Below are 24,945 nucleotides of genomic sequence, written 5' to 3'. Positions count from 1 at the left end.
CTACAGGTAACAGTCTACATGACAGCTATTTACAAAGGAATAAATGCAGACCCTTATACAGTGATGTTTAACTTAATCTGTTTGGGTTATGCTTTGACCAACTTTTTAAACTTCAAATTACCTTCATTTTTCTCTCATGAATCTATATTAGGGAGAAAAACCAAATACTGGAGTCAAGGTGGAATTAATTATTATTATGCTCCTCGAAAGAGGGTGGGTCAGATTTACAATAGTCATCTCAATTAGTGGTTACTTTCAAGTGTTTAGAGATCAATTGCTAGATTTGTTTTGCAAACATCAATTTTTACACTTGGTTAAAACAGTTTTATGGGCCTAGCCTGATCTTTGAAAGTTAAAAAGTTAAATCTCTCTTCATCGTTGATGGAGTTGATGGATCTCCAAAACATGTCCAGATATCATAAATTGACCTACTTTCTGCTCAAATGGCTGTAAATAATGGTTGGGATTCACTTTCTATCATAAAAATAAAAATAAAGGAAGTATCTTTGACTTATTGTAGAAAACATAATTTGTAAGATGTTTATTCAGCAACTACAGATTTAGTGATAAAGACTCACAAACGCCATATCAGCCATCTCTAAAGGTCTGTTAGTCCCATTGTAATATTCTTCAACAAATAAAAAAGCAATGCAAGTTAAGTAACCCAGCTGTTTTTACATGACTATATTAAAACATATTCACCTTTGGCATCCTCAGCAGTGATGGTCAGGGTGTACTGTGGCGCTGTGCCCTCCATGCTGTCTGCTTGGACAGAGATGACGCCTGAGTCCCGGTCCACTCTGAAAAGTGCACGAGGACTCTCTGGGATTTGCCCGAATAAACGGTAGAATATCCGGACATTATCTGTCTTGGGATCATCATTATCGGCTGCCTGCACAGTCAGGATTTCTGTTCCTGGGATAAGACAGTAGAAAAGAGCAATAAATGTAGGCTGTGTTAAAGATAAGATAAGGGTCTTTACATAATTAGTCTTTTTTTTTTTTTTATTTGTGAGATAAAGCTAGATACTTTTCCCCACATGATTTGCAATTTTTAAATGAGGATTTAAAAAAAGAATGGTTTGGTGATATGTTTGCTGTAATACTGGTGGCACCTTTTCTTGGCTTTTATAATAAAGCCAAAGAACCTGAGATGTTAAACTATTGAGATTTAAGGTGATTGAAGTCTTGGGATTAATAAAAAGTATGGATCTACAACCTTTTCTGTCACCACCTCTCTTAAAGCAGTTTAAAGATTTTGTCTGTTGCAGTCTCTTGCATACTGAAAAGCAATATGGGAGGAAGAATAAAACAGCTCTCGCCTTTAATCCCCACTCAGGGATTCCATTTAGATTAACAGATTGTCCTTGCTAATTCATTTCCCAGATTCAATTTGTCTTAAAAGCATCAACAAAAAAGGCTTTTATGCTGGGACCTCATATGTCGCAGTACACCACGTGCTTTCTACAAGCAGAGGGAGGTGTGAGGGTGTTTTCCCTGCATCCTGGCAAAAATCCCAAAATGCTTTCACAAAAGGCATCTGGAACGCTCAGTGCTTTCATCATTGTGACGGCACTTCCAGACTGTGTTCCCCCTACAGAGTTGTAAAATCACGTTCCCAATACAAGTTAATTCTCACAAGATATCAATCTATTCCGTTGTATTTTTATATGATAATCCCTTCATTTTCCGATAAATTCATCTTTAAAAACATTTTAAGTTAGAGATTCTGACTAGGAATGAATGGATGAATAAATAAAATAAATATAAACAGTGGAATGGTTTTTCAATAGTTTGATTCCCTTAATTAATTGAACACAGCAGGCAACAAATCCAACATGTCAAAAGCTAAAACTGAGGAATTGCTGTTCAGATAAGAACACTATCTTCATATTGCAGCTCTCCTTTAAACAACACTGTAGGAGAGATCTGTGATAGACTGGTGACCTCTCCCAGAGTGCACTCCAGCTCTGCTCTGAGGACAGTTTGGAGCGGCTCCAGCCATGCTCATGACCCTGATTAGAAGGGAGTGGGAGGAGAAAATGGATGCATGGAAGGATGGCTGAATAAGGGAACTGAGAAAGACCAAATGCCACAGTTCTAAATGTCACTCAGATTGCCACTTTTGTTTGACATAAGATTTTAGTTTCAGTTCAACAGTTCAAAGCATGTTGTAGGGCAGGGATAGGCAACCCTGGTCCTCGCATACCACTGCCCTGCATGTTTTAGATGTTCCCCTGCTTTAGCACACCCTGAAACAAGTGAATGTGTTAATAACACAGTTGAACAGACCTTGATGACAAGCTGATGATGAATGATTAAAGTGAATCAGATGTGTTGATGGAAGGAAACATCTGAAACATGCAGGACAGTGGCACTCTGGGACCAGGATCACCTATCCCTGTTGTAGGGTGTACAGAAATTGGTTTGGTATAGTTTTGCTGAAATAAGCAAGACTTTCTTCCGGATAGTTACGTTTCCATTACACGTCTGAGCAAAAGAAAATCAAATCTCTGAAAGTTCGATAAAGGTAGCACTGCAGGAGGTCTGTGTTTCCACTGAACGGTGCTTTTTTAAATAGGCTTAATTCTTGTAACTCTGCATATCTCTTCAAAACAACAAAAAATAATACGTCAAAGAAAATGTACAAAAACATGTTTAGTCTTTGACAAATTATTGAAATTGCTGCTAATTGATGAAAAATCCCCTCCTGGAAGTGAAAAAGGTTTTTTTCTATATCTGGTTTTGCACAAATCTAGGGGTAATGGAAATGCACCTGATGACTGCTTAAGCAACTCCAACACCTGCCCATTTATTTTTTTAATGGCACTAAGATACCCATTCATATATAATACTAAACCCTCTTTCCAGTTGTGAGCTGATAACATGCCAGAGGATTTCTTTCCTCCTTAGCGCAGAGGGCGTATTTACATTATTTTCAAAAGATAAGCTCGATTTTTGATTAATCAGAGCATTGCTCATCTTTAGTCTATCTTAAAAGAGCTTAAACCAAGCTAAGGAGTCAAAGCTGAAATAGTAGAATATCCAGAGTTTCCATCCATCCATCCCTCCCTCCATCCATCCATCCATCATCCATCCATCCATCCATCCATCCATCCATCCATCCATCCATCCATCCATCCATCCATCCATCCATCCATCCATCCATCCATCCATCCATCCATCCATCCATCCATCCATCCAGATTTGTATCACAGAACAAACATCCTAAGCAGAGAAACCCAGGCTTCCCTTTTGCCAGTGAATTCCTCCAGCATGTCCTGGGGGATACCAAGAAGTTTCCAGGCCAGTTGCGAGATATAATCCCTCAAGAATATTTGCCATGGGGCCTGAGGCCTCCTCTCATTTGAACACACCCCAAAAGAGACATCTTAACCAGATGCCCAAACCAAGATTTTGTAATAATGTTTTCTTTCCATTATGGTACATTTACTTCTCTTTGTGGATAAACAACTGACTCTGAGAAGATGCAATGATTACGGACCCACATCTATCATCATTCAATGTCGGTTCCTTGCCTACAGAGATTTTTTTTTAAAAGATCACTGAAGAAAATGGATGGATGAAATTATCGCTTTACTTTTTTGGCCAGTGATAATAATATCATGGATTATATTCTACGTTTTTATTTCAATTTGAAAAATACTATATTTTTTCTGAGCTCCATTTTATGGAAATATATCTGGTAAATGAGGAATTTGGTTATATTGGATGCTTACTGTATACAATTGATTCATTAGGAAATAGCCCTGTCTAATTAGTTTTTAATGTATTTTTACCTCTTTATATATTAAGATAATGGTAGCCTATTGCTTTATTTTCTAGTTTTATTCCATGTGGGAGTGTTCCATGGGATGCAGCAAATAAAGCTTTGGAGGTGGGACGCTTCTATTTGACTCATTTGTTTATGTAACTGGAGTTAGGCTTACAGCTGAATTGTGTTGTAAATCTACAAAGAGAGCTGCACAGTAAGAAGACTGTACACAGCTGGCCAAACAATGCCATGGCACAAAGCTACATCTATAACATGGATGAACCACATTCCAAGTATGTCAAACCGAAAGACACAACATTTTCCCAGGGTAAAGCGTCAAAGTTGTAGAACTTCTTGTATAGGCTCACGCTCAACGCATTCTAGTAGATCATCAGTGGCACAAGCAAAGTCCAAGGTGGAAGCTGCTTGTGCATGGGTAGCATTTGCAGAGAGAGAGGTATAAAAGGGTATAAAAGCAAAACTGGAAGCCAAGTTGGAAATCCTAAATCTCGAAAATGAGGCTGCCCAGACAAGTTTTGGAAGCAGTGGCAGAGCTAAAGGGTGAGGAAATATATAGCAGGAGGAACCTCCCATCTATGATGCAAAACGCACATGAACAAGTGAATGATTACATCAGTGATCAAAATGCTCACTTCAAGCAGCAGTCTGATTCAGGCAACTTGCCCCAGCTTTGCCATGTCCATGATAACCGAAGACTCTGAATGGCTTGTCTGAGAAATGTTTGGACACTGTGGAAGATTTTGGTTGAGGACTTGTAATAGAGCCTCAATATTCTTAAGGGTTGTGTGTGTCATATGTTGAAAACTTAGAGGGAAAGGAGAATGGCAAAAAATGTCAGATCTCCCACATGAACGACAAAGAACATCCCCACCCTTCACTCACACTGGGTTGGATGTCTTTGGTTCCTGGTTCATGACAGCCAGGTGTACTAGAGAAGGCCTGGCTCCCAGTAAATGCTGGGCAGTACCCTACATGCTTCAGCAAATGTGCTCTCCATATAAAAGTGATTGAGTCCTTAGATACTTTTTTCTTGAAAAATTCCTTGGGAAGACACTTTTTATATCCGTGGCCCTTCCAAACAGCTCTACTCTGACTGTGGAACCAATTTCGTTAGTGCTTGCAAAGAAGTGGAGTTTCACAAGGTGCTAAAGGAATCACAAATCCAAAGGTATTCCAACAGACAAGGATGCACATGGCATTTCAATCCACCTCACTCCTCGTACATGTCCAGTCTCCCCCATCAGCCCCCACTTAGCACCCCAACATGACCAGAACTAGGAGGTCCCCCGACCCGGTTGCCGGCAAAAGACACCACATCCACATAAGCACCCCACACCCCCAACAGACACACCAGCGAGACAGCCTAGGCACTACCCACCTCTCCTCGCCAGCCCCCGAGACCTCTCCACCCCACAACGAAACCATCCCTGTGACCCCTGCAAAACCTGGCCCAGCACAGGCAGACCCCGCCAGGCAGTGGAGACATCCCAGCAGCGACAAAGAGCAACGGGAGGCACCCGAGCCAAACCTCGAGCAACGCCACCAAGGGCCCGGACACTCATGCCAGCACGGCACCCCAATACATTAGTAGAGCAGGATTTATCCAACTTATATTTAATTAAGATTCAAATTCAAGTTACATTTGGAAAAATATTTTATTGAAATTGTGTAACTCACCCCGAGGAGCCAGTTCCTTGACCACAGTGTGGTACTGTGCCTGTGGAAAAGTGGGTCTGTTGTCATTGGCGTCCCCCACCATCACCCTCAACTCCACAGGCTTGGCGATCTCTCTGCCATCTGGACGCTCAACCACAATACTGATTTGAAACTGATGAGGGGAAAAATAGCATACAGTAATATTTATCTCCATGCACTTTAATGGTGGAGTGAAGAAAATTAATGTTGGTTCCTCCTATTTATAGTATTGTAATTAATTTAAAGTTCCCTTAATACAGGTCAAATTACTGAGCTGACCACTGCATGATGGCTTCTTGTGGCAAGTTCTCAAGTTATGAAAAGGATGAATGAATAAATAGGCACTTCTTGCAACTCTGGGGATACAAAGCATACTACTATGGTGCACAACTATAACTTAAGAAATCTCATCTGTTCCCTTTTCTGTTAAGAATACATTAAACTAAACCCACAAGGAATCAGATGGATAAAGCCTTTTCCATTTTCCACTAAACGTACACTGCATAAGACGTAACACAAAGCATCAGAAAGGTGTGTTCACTCACATCCACTGATATAACTGTTTTCTTTGGCCATTTGAGCATTTGTGCCCGAATGTACCGCTCACTGGCCCATTCAAAGCTCTCAAGAGCCTAAGTGGCAAATGAAGAGTACAGTGCAAACAAATGGATTTTAATTTGTAATCCTAATCCACAGGATGATTTGGAAGTGGTCTGGATTTAAAATGAACCCTTTCCCCCTACAATTTTGCCATAATAAAATAATTCCTTGCCACAGGCAATGTATAATCAAGGAACAAAGTTGCCCTCTTAAGGTGTTGTTTTTTTTTTCCTTCATTAACTCTGTTCAGTTCAAAAATAGAAATGTCCTTAGTGCTCAGCTTTGTGGCAATAATATGCATCAGGGTCCCTTCAAGTGAAAAGAGGGTGTAATATAAAGAGAGTTGATTAAAGTAGGCTTTTAATTAGATATGAAAGACACAAAATAATCAGCTTTTAGGTCAGTGAACTTTACATTAGGTTGGGAATAATATCACGTGTGAAATGAACCCCTTCATAGATAGAAATAATGAATTCCGTTTTTCCTAAAGTCTCTGTTAAGCATATACCGTCTAGCCCTTTCTTTCAAACAGAGCGAAGTAAGGATTTATTGCATGTCAAAGGAGATGTTGTGATTGCAGTTGCAGTACAGACCTGGTCTTGTGTCTCTCTGTCTAGAGGAGCGTTGAGATAAATGACTCCTTCTCTGCTGATTGTGAAGAGCATCTCTGGAAACTCCCCCTCCAGACTGTACTCTGCCTGGCTTCCACTCCATTTCACCTGATTCATGACACACATTCATACAACATTTTGATGCGGTTAACGTGTGCAACGTCTCACGTATCTAAATGTGCTGAGCCAATATAGAAAGCTTTGCAACCAAAGGTGTTGAAGGTTTTAGTGCCGAGCTAAGCTTCCCGTTGTTTGCATAACAAGGAGCTGACCAAAGTCTGTGACAAGGATGGGAAACAGAACACAGAGTAAAAACTAACAATGCAGGCTTAAGGGGATTTTCCACTCTGCTTTACAACCCTTGACAGAAGCCTGTGTGGAACATCTGAAAAGGGCCTAGTAGCCATCACACAGCACCCAACAAGGGCAGGAGCCCGACATAACACAGCTGAGGCACACTCCGGGCATGTGTATCTCCACAGCTCACTGTCTCGCGTCATCCCTCCCAGTTTTGGATGTTTTGGATACAGCTTCCCTAATGTAAGGCTTTTATTTAAACAAAGGCGCTCCACACATCTGGGCACCTCTTAGTGATATGGTGTTTCCAAACCTTAGAACTAAAGAAATAAGATTAATGCTCACTGACTAAATAAAGTTATACACATGGAATCATCTGTTTTGGCTTTGTTTGTGTTCAAGCTTGCAGAGCACGTTTTGTCTCCCCTGGTAGCTTGTGTTTGAGCCCTGTCAGGCATACACTGTCTGTGCAGGAGTAATTCCCGAGCACTGATGTCTGCTGTGGGCTGCTGAACTATAGAAAGCAGTACGATAAACTTACTTTAAAAAAAAGGAAGCTGTTTAATATATCGGAGCAGAAACAAAAAAATGCATTAGTTACTGAAGAAAACAAAAATTATATGCACACTTTTTGGTAATCACACACTGATGAGTATTCATTGTTCCTTTTCACTGATAACATGCTAGTCTTTCTCATTTTTGTCATATAGAACCCAGGATGCCATGGAAAGCTGGTTTGTAGACTGAATCGACCATTTAATAATGTGTCCACTGTCTTTCTGGCCATCTGAGAAGCTCATGACCAGGGAATTCAGTGGCATTTCTGCACAGAGTTGATATATGACTCCTGCCTTATACTTTTAAGTTACTGTTCTGTTTGGATGCCATTATGCCTTAGGGCTTGAAGGTCACATACTGTAAAAGAGGTTTCTCACCTTGACCTTTACAAACTGACATTTGTTGTTTGGAATTTTCCATTGAGTATTTTTTTTTTAAAAGGAGATTCTTTGATGGGACAACCAAGTAATTACCTATAGACCATAGTTGACCAGATGAAACCTTTGGTGAACGTTCATTTTATCTAATCCTTACACCCACACCAGTTAGTCTGCTGAATGGAGAGTCATCCAGAGAAAATCCACACAGACACTTGAAGAACATACAAACTCCACTCAGACGTAGTTTCCAGCCTTGATTATTACTGAAAATTCTCAGTTTTTTTTCTTTCCTTACCTGTATTTTAGTGTGTTGTTGCCATCAAATTCTAGTTTGAAAAAGATGAAGTGTTCCACTAAACTATGCCACATACAAGTATTTGCCTTTTACTTGTGTTTTGTCATAGAAAGATCAAAATTGATCAATAAATGACAGACCTGGGTTCTTGTTACATTTTAGGAAAAAGATCTAACCTTTTTTTTTTCTCTAAATAAACTCAGTAGGTGACAGCAAGGGGACCAGAAGTAGACAAGTAAGAAACTCAAACCTATGGCAACCATGGGGGACCAGAGGAAGGAAAGGAGCTCCCTCGCCAGCAAGCCCCACCCCTGCCCAGGAGGCAACAGAGGGAAGCCCCGGGTGAAGCACCCATGACTACGGAAGAAGGCAACCAAGGAACCAACGGCAATGGACCAGGACCCTCTCTGGCACCAGCCGGCACAGGCTGACCACAGGGCCAAGAGAACCACACCCTCTAGGGCCATACCCCCCCACCCGGCAAAAGGCCAGCCTGCCTGGAGAGACAGGGTCACCCCCAACACCTGACGCCGGCAGGCCAGCACCTGCCCCAATGCCCAATCTGGAAACCTCAGAGCCAAAGGCTTGCCCAGCTGCAAGGGCAGCGGGGGGAAGCGGAGATGGACACAGAGCACGAGAAACGAGGGCAAGGCGAGTCGAGTCGAGTCGAGACGAGGCATGGCAAGTCGAGTCGGGCTGAGTAGGTACTAGTGTAAAAGTGCCATAACATACACTCACTGACAAAGACATGGACAATTATTCTTTCATCACTCACATCTCCCACTAGAGGCCCGACACAAACCACCAGCCTCCCACAGGTAGCACAGCACCTTCCCTGGTACTCCTGCCTGAGACCGAATCATTTGCGAGAAAGATGGGTGTAAGAAGACCTCCCTCCTGCCCCCTGGTGATGAGTATGTGTGGGTGTGACTAATGCAGTTAAAAAGAATGAGGAGGGGCAGTGGACAGGCCACCATGTGGCTATCCCAATAGCCACATTTGACAGTGTCCCCCCTTCCGAATACCCTATGTGCAAGTATGCTTGTGAGGTGTACATCTGTTGAATGTAAAGATGTCTAAGACATAATTAAAACTGAGGGGCAGGCAGTCTCGGGACATGTGAGACAGCCTCCCCCACATCCCGGACCACGCAACCCCTCTGGGTCCTAAGTGAATGTGTGCAGGGGTCATGTAAAGGAGCAGGAGCAGGAGGGCAAGAGGATAGGAGGCAAGGCCAGCTGGTGCTGGCCATGATAGGCACACACCACAGACCTCCGCTGGACGGGAGGACCCTGTCCACCAAGCCCAGGTCTAGCGCCACGCTGTACCCCAAGGAGTCACCCCCCTGCTGCCAGAGCACTCAGTGCAGGACATGGTACAAACAGACCTCCATTCATACCCACGACAGAGAACATATAAGCCCAAGAATGAGTCACACAGCCACAAGCACCCTCCGATGGGTTCTGGTTCCAGTGTGAATGGTTGGATTTCTGGACATGTCATTGTTAAAAGCATATGCCATATATGAAAGTTTTGTTTATTGTGGCTTGGTTTGGTGCTCTGTGTTTTCTTCCTGACCTGGCAGTAGTTGTGCATGGGTAAGATGGGTGTGAAGCAAATGTAGAAATACCCTAATGGCTGGAAATGAACATCTGATATCCACATTAAAGATCTAGCAAGTATTCAAGTGAATCTGTTCTTCCCTATATAGCAAAATTAATGGCGCTTTTCCACTAGCTCGGCTCGCTTCAACTCGGTTTGGCACTTTTCCACTAGGGGTCTACCCGTGCCGAGTAGATACATTTTCTGTAACTATTCTGCCGAGGTTTTAAGCGGGCTGAGTCGGGCCGTATCTGACGTCATCACACTACATGCAACCGATTGGTCAGGGGGTTGGCCAGTCAGACGTCTGAGTCAGGATGTGGACATCATTTGAAGAGCGACTAAGACGGCGGCTTCTTGGTCATTTTATTTGACAGGCAATGGCAGTGCAAAAATCTGTTCTGTGGTCCAACTCTGAGGTGCAGATGTTCATAAACCTGGTGACTGAGGAGAGCAGTCAAAGGGATCTAGACGGGGCAATAAGGAATGAAAAGATCTACCAGGAGCATTCTCAATCCATAGCTGCTCACGGCTAACAACTGACTTTTCAGCAGCGCCGAGACAAGCTAAAAAATAATTAAAAATCCTCGCCGCTTGAAGCGTTGTCTCACTCATCATTTCCTCCATATTCTACATCTTTGGTGTTGTTTCCTTTTTCGTTTGTATCACACGATCAAGTAGGTCACAGCTGCTTTGCTCCAACATCGCCTACTTCTGCTCCCGGTACTGGATTGTAATGGAAAAGAAACTAGGCCAAGTTGAGTCGAACCGAGTTGAGATGAGTAGAGCCGAGTAGGTACTAGTGGAAAATCGCCATAAGTTTCAGTAGTTGCTACAAAAGATGCATGATAACTCCACTTCCATGTTTAACAGTTGCTCCATAAAAGCCTCTGCTCTCTTCAAAAGCTACTGTACATATTACAGTGAAAGAGCTCTATGTTCAGTGACTCTTGTGACTGACATAGTGGTGCAGATGTTGCTCTGCACACACTGTTTAAACACTTGAACAGTCAAACTAGGAGATTTTTTTAAACAGTTCTACAAGCACTTTTGTCACAGAGATGTCTTGTTGCTGCAGACATCAACTTGAGACATCAACTCTACATTCCCTCGGTAATGTTTCTTATAACGAACATGGCAAAACAATTACCTTAAATACTTTTTTCTATCCTTCTATAGTCCTCACTTGCCCTGTGAGCCATGTGGCTTTTCAGAGTGCTGAGCTTGTGCTAGAAAGAAAATGATGAGTTCGTGGAGTCATTGTCTTAAATATGCATTTCTCATCTATCCTCAACAATGACTGTTTATAAGAAGCAGCCACACAAAAGGTCAACTGCGTAAAAGTTACCAGAACGCTCAAATATCTTGGTGTGCACAAATATTTTTCACCATTCTCCTTTCCTCTTTTTAAAAACCTTTAAAAACTATGACCTGAAAGAAGCTAAACGTTCCTACAAAACCTGAAATGCAATGATGCAATGATGATTTCTAACAATTCCTCACTGCATGGAACTTTCATATGACAAGGTCATTTGCTGAATCGTTCACTGAATTGTTATCCGTTGAATAATTTGGCTTCGATGGTAATCGATCACTTTTTATGACTATGTTGAAACAAGTTTCATCAACACTGATTATGAGGCCATGAGGCTCACACTAATTCTTCAAATAATAATTACATGATCCCCTGCTATAAAAAATTACAACCCACTCCACTCAGGAGCCTTCACTCATCATTTACAGGCGAGGGGTCTCTCACCTATTCTTGTGTTCAATAGGTCATTCAGCCGAGTTCAAGTACAGTACAGACCAAAGGTTTAGACACACCTTTTCATTCAAACAAATGGGGAAGTGTGTCCACACTTTTGGTCTGTACTGTATGTCAACTGATTGCATTATATAATCCAAGTTTTAGACCGTCGGAAACGTGCTGCAGACAACAGACAGATAACAGAAAGTAACCTCCATACCTCCAATGACGTAGGAGTTCTGATTACAAATGCCAGGGTTTCATTTTTTAATATACAGCCAGAGGCCTCTTTCATTAGATTTGCTGAATGAAAGAAACTATTCAGATATTTAAGGGCTTTTTCTATAGGGGGGATGACATTTATGTATTTACATCTGCACAAGTGCAAAGAAACTACAGTCCATGAAGCCGGACCATGGACAATGTCATCATGCAAATGATAGCATTTGTCCCAGAAGACTGGATGTGTGGCCATAACTGCTCCATTTATGATAAACAGTGAGGGAGGTGGGATGTTCCTTGAGCAAGACTAACTCTGCATGTGTCATAACAGCGGTTGGTCCCACCTCCCACTGAGAACAGCATTACTATCACCCTGTGTGGGCGAAATGAGGCATTCCCCAAGCCAACGAAAAGCCAAGTGAATCTGTTTTATTATGTGATTTAGATACTGGATGAGGATGGATCACGGAAGGGAAACTGTAACCAAATGATTTTTCAAGTAGATGAGCAAACGAACAACAAACGGCTCTTCAAACATTGTTTTCGTTTGCAACTAATATTAATACACAGAAGAAATCTGCTCTTTCCAGACTGCCTAAGGTTTTGGATTTGATTAATAGCTTTGAAAATATTAGAAAAAAACTAGAAATGATAAATAAAATGTGCCTACTCTTGTGAATCCACACATTTTCAGTGGGTGGAAGAGAATGGTAGAACCAAAGAGACAAGAGGCTGAGGGCGAGCGTGGGCGAGGTGGGAAAAACAGTAGGAGGGGGATGTTTTGCAGTGCACCTTGTGGCTATCAGAGTTTGCACAATACATTTCATTCAGCGTCTGAATCAGATCTACACTCTTCTTTGTTTTCACAGTTCTCAGAAGTGAATGAAAGAAAAAATATTTCAGTGCTGAAAGACAATGGAAGAATCTAATTAACTACAGCTCCAGGTGATTTTTTTTTGTCATGTCTTATCACATATTTAAAGTTATTTATAACCATGGAGCTGATATGACTAAGACTATGACAAGCTAAAAGTAAAATAAAACCAGATAAAACCAGTAGACATGAGGACAGTGAACCTTTACACTTTTTGCATTGCTGTACAAAGAAAAGGAAAAAAAACTGACTTGCACCTATGCCCAGGTATCCTTAGGTGATTGTATGAATAGAGGGAGAGATGATGTTATTTCAAACAATGAATTTCACATTTACATTTTATGATCTAAGAATGTCACCATTTCCGTAAAATATCACCAATGATACAGTATTCCTAGGGTTTGCTCTTTCACTGAGCACAAATACTTCATTATCAACTAATTTGTAAAAATCAGAAATTAGTTGAGGGGTGGCATACGCTGCAAGTCTGAAATGAGAGAAACACAGGAAAACACACAACGGACACACAAGCCTTGGGAATCTGTAAGAGAGAAAACAAACAAACAGAAACGGGAACAGCCAGAGACACAAATGACAAATCAGGACTAGGCTACTGCGATTATCTGTCCCCAAAACTGTGGGGTGAGTATGCAGGTGAGTGAGCAGGTGTGTACATTATGTCTGTGTAATTGTGCGTGTGCAAAGTGGGGATCCAGCAAGGATCCTTCTGTGTGGAGTCTGCATGTTCTCCCTGTGCTTGCGTGGGTTTCTTCGCACCATCCAAACTGTGTCTGTGTGTGTGTGGACAATGGACTGCCAATCTGTTCAGGACGTGCCCCTACTTTTCACATCTTCACTTTTTTTTCTGTCCTATAGACAGCCAACATAGGCTCCAGGAGACCCTGTGACCCGAATAGGATGGATGAAGAAAGGATTCAAATGTTGTACTTCCATTGAGTTGGTTTTATTTTTTATTGCTCTTTGTGAGTGAGAAAATCAGTGAGCAAAGTGAAACCACTTTTTCCCCAAACGTTTTGCTTTAGCCGATGACGGTGATCAGGTGTGCTGCCTCACCTGTGATATGGGAATGGGATAAGGGCCTGGGAGATTCTCCTGAAGTCTCACAGGGTCTGGTGACGCCCACGTGTTTCCAGTCACCTCAACAGTGACAATGCCAGTGGTGAAGAAAGCATTTGTCTTCCCGGCCATGTCCTTCACCATCACTAAGAGCTTGTAACGGCCACACATCTCTGGGTCCAGAGCAGAGGCTCCTGGTGGTGGAACAGATGAAACAGAGACTCTTCATTTCATTCAAAAGTTTGTGTTGAATTTCAAAATTGATTTAAAAAAAACATCAACATTAAACTGCTTATGCTGGTGTGTTGTCTAATGTGACACTGTTACCCCTTTTCCAGCAAACTGGTTCCAAGGCTGATTTTGGACCATTGCTGGTGCTGGTTCAGAACTCATTCAACTTGCAAACCAGCTGAGAATCAGTTTGTTTATCGATAGCTCGGGGTGCTGAGGGGAGCCAAGTCATTATGTCACTGTAAATGTCAGTTACGTCACTGAAAACATCAGTTACGTCTCAGCATTTGCATTGGCGTGAAAATTGAAGCAACAACAATGTATTTGGACTTTGTCCGCATAGCTCCCTCCGTGGACCATGTCACTAAAAGACAGGTTGTCTCCTCCAAAAACCACTGCTGCTTTGCTGTATGCATATGAATTTGTTGCTTATTTGGAGATGTCGCCGCCTTGCAGTCTTGCTATTGCCGTTGGTCTTAATAACTCCGCCCCCCTCTGCTTACATAAGCGGTTCTTTCCTTTAGCCCAGCAAAGAGTTGCTGCTACCTTGAAACCATTTTTTCTGGCCTGGAGCCAGTTCCTTGTCAGTGTAAACAGAAAACCCGGTTGCAAACTCAGCACTGGCCCAAAACCAGCCCTGGAACCGGTTTGGTGGAAAAGGCGTATATAGTCCTGAAGTGAGACACATTAAAGTCCAGAAAAGAAAAATAATGAATGCATTAAAGTGAATTAGAATATCCAAACCCGTAATATTTATACAAACGTTCGTGGAGCTTCTGGAAGCCTGTCACCGACTAAATTCTCCCTCAGATAAATGTGACATCCCATCCTAAAAGTGACATCACATTTAGGATGTAACGTGTAACATGTAACATGTAACGTGTGTGACATTCGTGGTTGCAGTTTTCATCACACTCACACAGCAAAAAACAACATGCTTCCTGGAAATATTCAAAAATTGTTTTTTTTTAACAGAGATGGGGATTATAATTTAAGAGGGGAGAACAATTTAAAACATCTTTGTGTCCGCACAACACTAAAGACATTTACCATTTCCATATGTGGAGTGAAGTTGTGGAACAGTTTGGGTGCGGAGCTCAAGCAATGTCCAAGCATTACCCAGTTCAAACAGCGGTACAAAAAGATGGTTTTCACAGGTACAGGGAGGATGAAGGGCTTTGACAATCACCACAGATCATTTAGTCACTTGTTTACTTACATTATTTATTTTCTTTGTTTGTAAATATGTAAATATGTAATGTAAATATGTAACTATGTATATTCATGAGGTGTTGGTACACAATATATGCAGTAGTTTGTGAATATGTGTTAAAACAGGATATTGAAATCAACTGAGGATTGTAATTACTGAGAAGGGAGAAGGGGTAGGATTAAATAAGCACATACTTCTTTCTACTCCTTTTTGGACATGTTAACATTGTTTTATTTCTTTTTTGTTGTTTTGAATATTTTGACTTGTGTGTTGTTTTTATGTTTTCTCATGTTTGGAATAAAGCTTACATTCATTCATTCATTCATTCATTCATTCATTCATTCATTCATTCATTCATTCATTCATTCATTCATTCATTCATTCATTCATTCATTCATTCATTCATTCACTCTTAAATAGAAGAGAAATACCATTAAAATTTAAGTGCAGTGGTTGGTATAGTTCAGTGAGCCTTACACAAGATAGAAATTCACTGAAGCAGTTTATCAGTGTTCCCAGCCATTTGGAAATAAGCAGCAGTGTGGGTCCAAAGACAGCATGAGTGTGAAAGTCATCCAGCTCCTGTGGAACTGTAACAAAGGGGAATACTACAGCTGCAGAAATAGCTCTGCTATTTACTCCGCAGAAGTATGTGTGTGTCTGTAAGTGTATCATTCATTTTTGTATCAAACCTTTATGACTTATTTGTATTTTCTTTCACATGATGTAACATACAAATATCTGCTGTTATTCAGAAAATGTATTTATCTAGATATTCTTCATTACAACTGTAGTATGGCGTATTATTTTGCAAGTATTGTTTGACAGTGTTGCATAGCTTTTTCTTATTTTTTCTTTATTTAATTTGGTTCTCCCATTTGCTTGTTAAGTAGTCTGACCATTTAGGCAATAAGCAGTATGATGTCATCTCTAGCAGCTAAATTACATCACAATAAATGAATTACTTAACTGATATATGATAATACTATTTTCACAACACTAAACTGAAAATTATAAAACATTTAGGAGAAAATTAAAAGAATAAACGTGTAAACTTTCAGACATGTAATCTTAAATTGTAGTATAATTATACTGCCTTATTTACTGCCCTGCATTTTGACCTTGGTGCTAAAAATCAAATACAAAAAAGCTATCCTAAACAAATAAATAAATATGACTGTGACTTTTTCATTTGGTTCAGTGGTTGGGACTGACCTTCGTCAGTGAGGGAAACCTCTCCGGTGATGGAGTCGATGAAGAACATCTGGCTGGAGGGAATCCTTGGCGTCTGCTCCATCAGGCTGAAGCGCAGCTCAGCGTGAGGAGTGTTACGGTCGTCCCGATCCAGCGCCTCCACTTGCATGAACGCGATCCCTGAAAGACAAAGGACAAGGACACAAACAATGCAATAAAATATGAATTAGAGTCTCAGCTAGTCCCCCCCAAAAAAGAATACACTCTCTGGTTTAATACTTTCAAAAACATAACATAGGTTGTGCCAAAGATAGTAAATAAAACATGATGCAATAACCTGTAATCAAATTTAAGGATAAGAAAAATAATATTGCACATTCTTTTAGACTGATATATACAGGAAAAATTTTTTTGAGAAAATTCTATGCAGTTTCTTCCTCTTGGATAAATCTTTTTTTCTTAAAAAATAATAAAAATCCATACCACACACACAAAAAAAAAACGTTTTAAACAACTGCAAATAAAACATTTCCATTGTGGTGCTGGAACCAATGTGACTACAAAGCCCCACCACAGTTTGAAGAAAAGACATAATCCATATTATCATAATTGATTTGATCCAAACTGTAACCTCATGAAAACATTTAATGTTGAGGTTAAGAGTAAAGTTCACGCTGCATAAAATGTAAGATTTAGAGACAGCTCAAGCTTAATGTTGATGATTCTGCTACCTTTTAGAAGCCCCAGCTGCACGCTGCCTCTCATGCTCTCCTCTAGGAAAGTAGGCACGTTGTCGTTCTTGTCAATGACGCATACTTCAACTGTAAAGCTCTGGCGAGGCACTGAAGTTCGGATGTTTTGAAGGACACCTGATGATCTGTAAGACACCTGCAGAACACGCAAACATATGCAGAGGGCATATTTAAATAATAGGCTGGAATCAGTTTCTCATGTAAATCTAATCTCAATGCTACACTAACATTACATGACATTATACAGTATATATCACAAGTTGATATGATACAATCAGAAATTACTTAACATGTTGATGTAATATGACATGACATGATACCTGCAAAGAGTAAGATGGTTGTTTCTCTCGGTCCAGTGGTTTTATAGCGTACAGAAACTGACCATCGATTCCAAATATCCCCTCATCATCTCCTGATAACACCATGTCAGTGTAATTACTTGGTAGGTTAGGAAGCTGTAATGTAACAAAACACAAACTAAATGAAAAGACAACACAAGCACAACAAAGTTACAGACAGATTAGTTCGAGTTTCTTTCAAATCCAGGCAGTGTCGTATAGGAAAACTAGAAAAACGGTGAAGCAGAAAGCTTCACAACCCAGCTATTAGTGATTTATCTACAATCCTAATTTTGACACCAATGGCAGGACTTTATTTCCTCACATTTTATCTTGGTGCTACTCAACAATGTTGTTTTTCTTCCTGAATTAAAACAAACTCAATTACTGTGTGGCGGAACGTCTACAAGAGGAATAATTGAGAGCTCCTTTAAGCTAATCTATTACGCACATGACAAAGTAGACAAAGACCAAAATATCGTGTTAGAGGAATTCTTAAAGAACTGTAATTAACCAAGAACTAAATGCTTCATATATTGAAAATGTATAAAGTTCAGTTGTCTCTGAAATGTTCGTTCAGAGGTCAGCCATGGCCTGTGACTTTATCTGTTGTCAATAATGCTCGGAGCGAGATTGATCAGGACATTAAGCTCTCTGATCTACAGTATATTGTTTTCTTCACTTTTTGATACCTATACTTGGATTTTCAAGAAAACTCTTTGTCTTTATACAAAAGAAAAACACTAAATATAGAGCTTCTAAAGTTGAATTTTTAGTCATGAGTCACTTCAATCATTAGTCATTTGTCACAAATGTCAAAAGGACTCTGAGCAAGTTTCTCTTGGAACAGAACCAGAAAGCTCATCTTTCATTGCCCTCTACATACACGTGTTTACTGAGTGTGTAGTAAAGCTCAGCTAAAAATAGTCTTTGTCAGATACATTATGAGCCGATCCCTTTTTGTGCCACCATGTTTCAGTAATTAGTGATCTATTTGTGGATTTAAAAAGTATAGGATTATGATCAAATTGGAAAGATCTATGACCTCAGTGTTAATATATGCATAGTGTGGCAAAATATATACACTGTATAGCTAGAAGACTAATATGCACCGGGCTTATGCCAGGTACTGTATATAACATGTGATTTTAGATTATCAGTCGGGGAGATATCCTTTAATAACGAGATCATTTTCGGATGTTCTCTGATTGTTTCTTTGACCTTTACTAACAACCCATTAATGTTACGTTCTGGTCAATATGACTGTGGCATCATTGGGAAAAACAAAAACCAACACACTCAAATGAAGGAAGTAAATCAAAAGAAATGTATAAACAAAACTGATGTAGTTGTTTTTGGAACAAAAGAAGAACGTTTAAGAGTCAGTAAACAGCTCCAGGTACTACAACTACAAACCACTGAAAAGGCTCGAAATATGGGGTTAGTCATGGACTCAGAGCTGAACCTTCAGAGACGCACTAAAACAATTACAAAGTCTCAGCAGGATCTTGAAATCGGACAGCTGCAGCTAATCCAGAATGCTGCTGCCCGAGAAAGGTTGTCCACATCACTCCAGTTCTGAGGTCCTTACGCTGGCTCCATGTATCTCAGAGACTTTAAAATTATTCTGTTAGTTTATAAATTACTGAATGGTTTAGGACCAAAATATAACAGAGACGTGTTGCTGCCATATCAACCATCCAGACCTCTCAGGTCTTCTGGTTCAGGTCTGGTCTGTGTCCCCAGAATCAGAATCAAACTAACTAACTTTACTTTATTCTGTCAGTACACTGCAGCTCATATTTTTTATTCCTTCTTTCCTTATTCACTTTTCATGTTTTAATTATGTAAAGTACCTTGAATTGCCTTGTTGCTTAGATGCGCCATAGAAATAAACGTGTCTTGCCTAAATAAGGTAAAATAAAATTGCAACATCAATAAATTCTGTCATGTCACTAGAAACCTTGTTTGCATTGTTTGCTCTAACAGTCAAACGTGATCACACCTAAAGCCACTGAAAAATAGTGGAAGAACGGCAGTAGTGCACAGTAGCAAGACATAACTTATGGTACAGTCCACATGAAGCCCTGGTCATGTCCGTTACTTAGTTTTTCTTGAAATTAATTTACAATAATAAAGACATTTCAGTCTTTTGAAAGCAACCAAAACACACAAAGGCATGAACCACTGCCGGTTTTAGCCCTTTTTATTAAATCTCTTGTAAATAAGAAATTGTTGACAAGAAGAGCTCACCATGCCCACCCCCTGCAACCCTAAATATAATAGAGCACATACAGATAACGGACAGAAGATCTTTTCAAAGGAAATCGATCAGCCAGCAGTGTGCTTGGACAGCTCAATCACACCAGCATCTAAAATGATTAAAAACATCTGAAGTGTTTTGGTTCTTTAAAAATCATTAAAGAATATTAAATAAAAATATGAAAATTCACAATAATTCTCCTTTTTGACAGGAGGAGCTATATGAAAAGGTTTTGCTTTAAAGCAATTACTGTGTCAGCCCCATCGTGGGATAATTATCCTCCACAGCAGCCATTAACATGTACGTGACGTTAATGGTGCTCTGTCAGATAAAAAGACTGGGTGTATTACTAGGTTACAAGATGTACTGTAATGACATCACAATAACACCATTTAAAGCACTTTCACTCATGCTGTTGCGCGAACCAGAGGACGTCTGAGTGACACATATGAGTAAAACACCCCACCTGCCATCCAGCTGGACTAAAAGCAGAGGCTGAGTATCATACACTGCGAACATGTCTATTATAGACTGCTGATGACGACAGCATGTCAGTGAATATTCAACCTTGAGTGCAGAAGAAAAAGACAACTAGAGGTAGATGTTATTTTGGCACACTATTTTTATCCTCAGGTAATAAGACAATATGGTTGCTTGTTCATCATATTCTTAATCATGAAATGATCAACAGAATTAGTTGGGAGGAGGTATTTTAGTTTTTCCTTTTTTATTCTGACATAAACTGATTCAGTCTTATATGTAATGAAATATTATCACTTAACAGGATATTCACTGCAACTATTAACGCTTCAAAATTTGTAAACCTGCACCTCAAATTGCAAAAACGTAAAATTATGACCATTTTCAACTCACTTTTTTTTTTAATCATTATCTTAACAGTTTGGTTGTGTTTCGAAAAATGTTCTAATTCCCTAAAGGAAATCTACAAGCATGAGACAAACGGAAACTTCTTACCTTAGATAGGTACCATGGGAAAATGCCATCGTAGTTTTCAGGAACACCAATTTTAACATTTGCCCCAGAGCACAGCACAAAAGTGTGAGGTATTGCCAACTGTGAAACAGGACAAACGGTTTGTCTTAGTGACAGCGGCTACTGTTTCCACGCAGTAGTTTTATCTTGTAAATAACCAAAATATGACAGTTAAGAGCGAGAGCGAGAGTCTTACTACAAGAGTTATAATCAGCATTGGTGTAGCTCTTCTGTCAGCCATGTGTCTCTGTAAAGTGGCAAAGCCTCCGAATTTCAAACCGACCAACAATCAACGCCAATGTTTTTTGTCACTGATTCACCCTGTGGAATTGATTCACCAACACACAGAGTTCACAGTTAAAATATGTAAGCAACAAAGAAACCATTTAAGGCAACATCTGATCCCCAAGTACAGGGGGAGCAATAAAGATGCATGTGAATAGAAAGCACACTTGTTTTTTATGGCTCGCTGAATGCAAAGAGTCTTTTGAGATTAAAATGTTAACCAAAGAGCTTGACCTTGATAAAGGTAAAGCAAGTGACCATCAATATATAGCCAAAATAAAAACATTTGATGCTTATTTTGAGCAAAATCATTCTATCTTACCTGCTCCAAACAATGCATGTGCATCTCCAGGAGGTGTGAGAGAAGTTTAAATTACATGGAAAAACTGTGCTCTTGTTCCCCCTCTTTTTTTTTGGATTAATGGTTAACCGCTCAAGAAATAACACGCTTAACTACCATGTTTCCTTCCTGCAAAACAAATGGCCAGTGAGGTTCCATTCCACTGATAGGATCAAATCAATATTCATGAGGATATAATTGGCCTGGACAACAACACCTACTTCTTCTGGCAAACATGTTGATGCAGGAACAAGAACAGAGAAGAAAATCATGATTTGATTTGATATTTTATTGAAAAAAGAAATAAACGTAAACAAAGAATTCTCAAACAATGTCGAAGTTCACAATACTGATATAACTTATTGCTTTACTCATACATTCACAACTTGAATTCAGTGTCGTTGGAACAACAAAGAATAACAGTTTTGTATAAGCTATGACTAGTCGGCCAAGGCACGAACCTGCGCACCATATTTCAAGTACAGATGACCTAGTATTCAGATTTTATAGAATAATGAGATGTATGTTGCATTCAGCATCATTCATATTTAACGTATATACATCAACCCCTTCAAATAAAGGAGCACAACCCAACAGCATGGCAATCTTTCCAATTCAATATATATCAGATATTTCTTCTTCAGACAAGAGGATCATCTTCTTATGGTAAAATGTTTAAATGTTTAAGGCAAACATTAAAAACAAAATTAAATGCTTTCAAAGTTTCATGCAGGTTATCACCATGATATGACATCATCAGTCACTGATGTTAATTACCTCATCTGTTCTCTTTTTGTTTGCATCTACAAAACGGAAAAAAATATATTCTGTACAGCTCTATTAGTCCTTTAGGATTAGTGTTAAAACACACAGCATCTGGTCTTCAGAGGCCAAAATGGGGAAAAAAGTCTTTCTGCTCCGTGTATTGCTCAGAGGACAGTTAGGTCATGGCACGACTTTGACTTCTGCCTAAAAGCCATCTTTTTGTTCTTGCGTGCAACCATCCGGCCCAGAAACCTTTTAGCCTTTTTGCTGATGCTCTCTCTACGCCTGCAGTTGGCCATGCGTCGTGCGTTCTCCTCTTTGCTGTCTTTCCTCAAGCGGATCTGTCTGACAATGCCCTCGAATAGGTCCTGCACGTTGTGATGAAGGGATGCAGATGTCTCGATGAACTTGCAATCAAACACCACTGCACATGCACTTCCCTCTGCAACCCAAGAAATGGAGAGAACAGATAATTAGAGGAGGTTTGCGATTAAGAAAACACAGACACAGGGCACAGATGAGCCATAAGTGGTGACAGTTTTTAAAGCTCTAGTTAATTCCTGAGTTTGGTGGTATTTGAATTAAGACTCGGCAGGAGTCTAAGCAGTCAATTGCACAATCAAATATATCTATCTGTCATGCTTGTGGCTCACTGAGATGTTAATTATACTAACTTACCTTCGGCAGACACCTCTCTGGACCGAACCAGGTCACTCTTGTTGCCCACAAGGATAATGGGAATGTTTTCCGACTGCCTGGCCCGACGGAGCTGAATGCGGAGCTCTGATGCCTTCTCGAAGCTTGATTTGTCTGTCACTGAATACACAATGATGTAGGCGTCTCCCATCCTCATGCATTGTTCCTTCAGCCAGTCACTGTTATCCTTCAGGGAAGAGACAGATTTAAGCAAGGTCAGCTCAATCAATCCCATCTTCCAATAATGCATAATCCATCTCTGAGAAAACAGTGCATACATAATACATCACTCTCACCTGCTCCCAAATGTCATAAAGCACAATGGAGGTCTCCTCTTCATCCACCACAATAGATCTATCGTAAGTGTTTCCTGAGGAGGGAAAAATTGATATTGTGTTACATAATGACAGAGAAGAAGAAGAAAGTGTCTGGACATTCTTGTTTGCTGTTTGTTGCTGCCTTTCTTTAATCCGATTTTGGCACTTCATTTTAGCTTTTGCTTGTGTTTCTGACAGCTGAAGGCAAGGCTATGTGCTTTCTGTATGGAAATATAATAATCAATGCATGTAAGCCCTTATATGTGCAAATATAAGGATACTGTATTTTTACACCTTACTAAAATACATGGTTCCATATGGATTTTGTGTGTAATAAAGGAATAAATATCCTCATTTTTTATTTTCAAATGTGTTAAAATCGGGACTAATTTAAAGAATTGTGTACATATGTGTTATTATTACCAATTATATCATCGCTCTTCTCTGAAAAGATTTAAAGTTAATTTAGACACTAATTGTTTTTTTTCCCCCACATTATTCAGATCAAATCAACCTCTGAATTATCACGCCAAAGTGTTAGAATGTCCATCTCCATCGTGTGGGTTGTGAGGGCTGATGACTCATTCTCAGCATCATTACGCAGGCCTACCTGCTTCATCGTAGTCGTGACCAGCATCCTCAACTCCTCCGAAAACGCGCGCCAGGCTGGACTTGCCGACGCCGTGCTCTCCGAGGAGAACGACCTTGTACAGCTGGGAGTCTGTCTCGCTCCCGGTGGAGATCACGGAGTCGGAGGAGTCGGACGCGCAGCTGCCGCGGTGCTCCTCGCTGGGGGAGTAGGACGAGCAGCGCAGGAGGTTGGACAGCTCGTCCGTCCGTCCCGTCTGCGGCATCGTGGCGCGCAGGTCCCGGTCATCCACCGGCATGCTCCTCCGGTGCAGGTTGGGCAGATTCATGGGGAACGGCGTGCTCCCCCTCCTCCTGTCCATGTTCCGCAATTTGTCACCCTTGTTCAAAGTCATTGTTGCCTATAGGGACGCTCTGTAAATATAGATGTGCCATGCGTAAATATGCGATGTCTTGTTGGATCACTTTTACAAACATCTCCATGCATAATAGTAGCGAGGTTTTCACATAAATCTGTAAAATCACAAGCCACTTGATAAAAATTAGAAGAAATTCTGACATAAGCATAACATGAACTTGAAACAAAAAAACGAAGTCCCACACTACTACAGAAATATCTCCAGTGGTATTAAAGAAACTCACCCGGTGATAGTAGTTAAATCCAACGAAGGAAATCAGGTAATCCTTGTTTTTTTTAAAGTTGATTCGTAAAGGCGGCTGTGCTTGAGTCTGATCTGAGTCTTTGCTCAGCCTATTTATAATGGACAGGAGTGACGTATGCAGGGATTCGCCCCGGAGAGTCACGTCTCCGTTTATTACAGCAGCGGTAACATCATGAAGGGAGGGGGCGTATGACTGGAAGAGCACAGGAATCTCCCTTCCGCATCACCAAATGGAGCTCACTGTTGAGGGGGCGGATAGCCTAGAGATGAATCTTTGAAGAGGGAAAGCCCACTTAAAAATAGGGCATACATATTTTATTTGAATATATGGCTTATATTTAGAGGTTGAATAATATATGCACAACATCCGCTGCCATGGAACAAAGCATGAACTGAATGAATGCTCTTCACTGAGACTATGACTGTTCACATCAAACATGACTTTGAGTCTTCTGGAGGCAAATCAAGGGGGGAGGTCAATAACACAACATAATCTGAACTGACTTAAATATGTCACCCCAGGGACATGGGAGAATAGCATTTAGTACATGT

At 40.4% G+C, this 24,945-nt stretch overlaps 2 protein-coding genes across 2 annotated transcripts in view; both read right to left on the bottom strand.

Moving 5' to 3' along the window:
- Window positions 1–21,372, bottom strand: part of cdh16 (cadherin 16, KSP-cadherin) — a 35,602-nt gene extending 14,230 nt beyond the window's left edge. Inside the window, exons 1-10 of the mRNA XM_061710067.1 lie at window positions 21,348–21,372; window positions 20,937–21,061; window positions 20,723–20,821; window positions 17,467–17,601; window positions 17,126–17,282; window positions 16,416–16,574; window positions 13,754–13,950; window positions 6,684–6,809; window positions 5,473–5,623; window positions 703–915 (exon numbers count right to left, since the gene is read on the bottom strand). Coding sequence (XP_061566051.1) covers window positions 703–915; window positions 5,473–5,623; window positions 6,684–6,809; window positions 13,754–13,950; window positions 16,416–16,574; window positions 17,126–17,282; window positions 17,467–17,601; window positions 20,723–20,821; window positions 20,937–20,981 — 1,282 coding nt within the window. The 5' untranslated portion in view covers window positions 20,982–21,061; window positions 21,348–21,372. The remainder of the gene's footprint in view (window positions 1–702; window positions 916–5,472; window positions 5,624–6,683; window positions 6,810–13,753; window positions 13,951–16,415; window positions 16,575–17,125; window positions 17,283–17,466; window positions 17,602–20,722; window positions 20,822–20,936; window positions 21,062–21,347) is intronic.
- Window positions 21,373–21,633: 261 nt separating this feature from the next.
- On the bottom strand, window positions 21,634–24,505 carry rrad (Ras-related associated with diabetes). Its single transcript, XM_061741782.1, has 5 exons — window positions 24,374–24,505; window positions 23,754–24,145; window positions 23,123–23,196; window positions 22,809–23,013; window positions 21,634–22,572 (listed from the first exon to the last, which is right to left on the bottom strand). The coding sequence occupies exons 2-5, from the start codon at window positions 24,124–24,126 to the stop codon at window positions 22,295–22,297; spliced, it is 930 nt and encodes a 309-aa protein (XP_061597766.1). The 5' UTR covers window positions 24,127–24,145; window positions 24,374–24,505; the 3' UTR covers window positions 21,634–22,294.
- Between the last annotated feature and the right edge of the window lie 440 nt (window positions 24,506–24,945).

The sequence above is a fragment of the Cololabis saira genome, chromosome 2 (genome assembly GCF_033807715.1).
Source record: "Cololabis saira isolate AMF1-May2022 chromosome 2, fColSai1.1, whole genome shotgun sequence".
Classification (NCBI taxonomy): Eukaryota; Metazoa; Chordata; class Actinopteri; order Beloniformes; family Belonidae; genus Cololabis; species Cololabis saira.
This window is presented reverse-complemented; position numbering and strand designations above follow the sequence as displayed.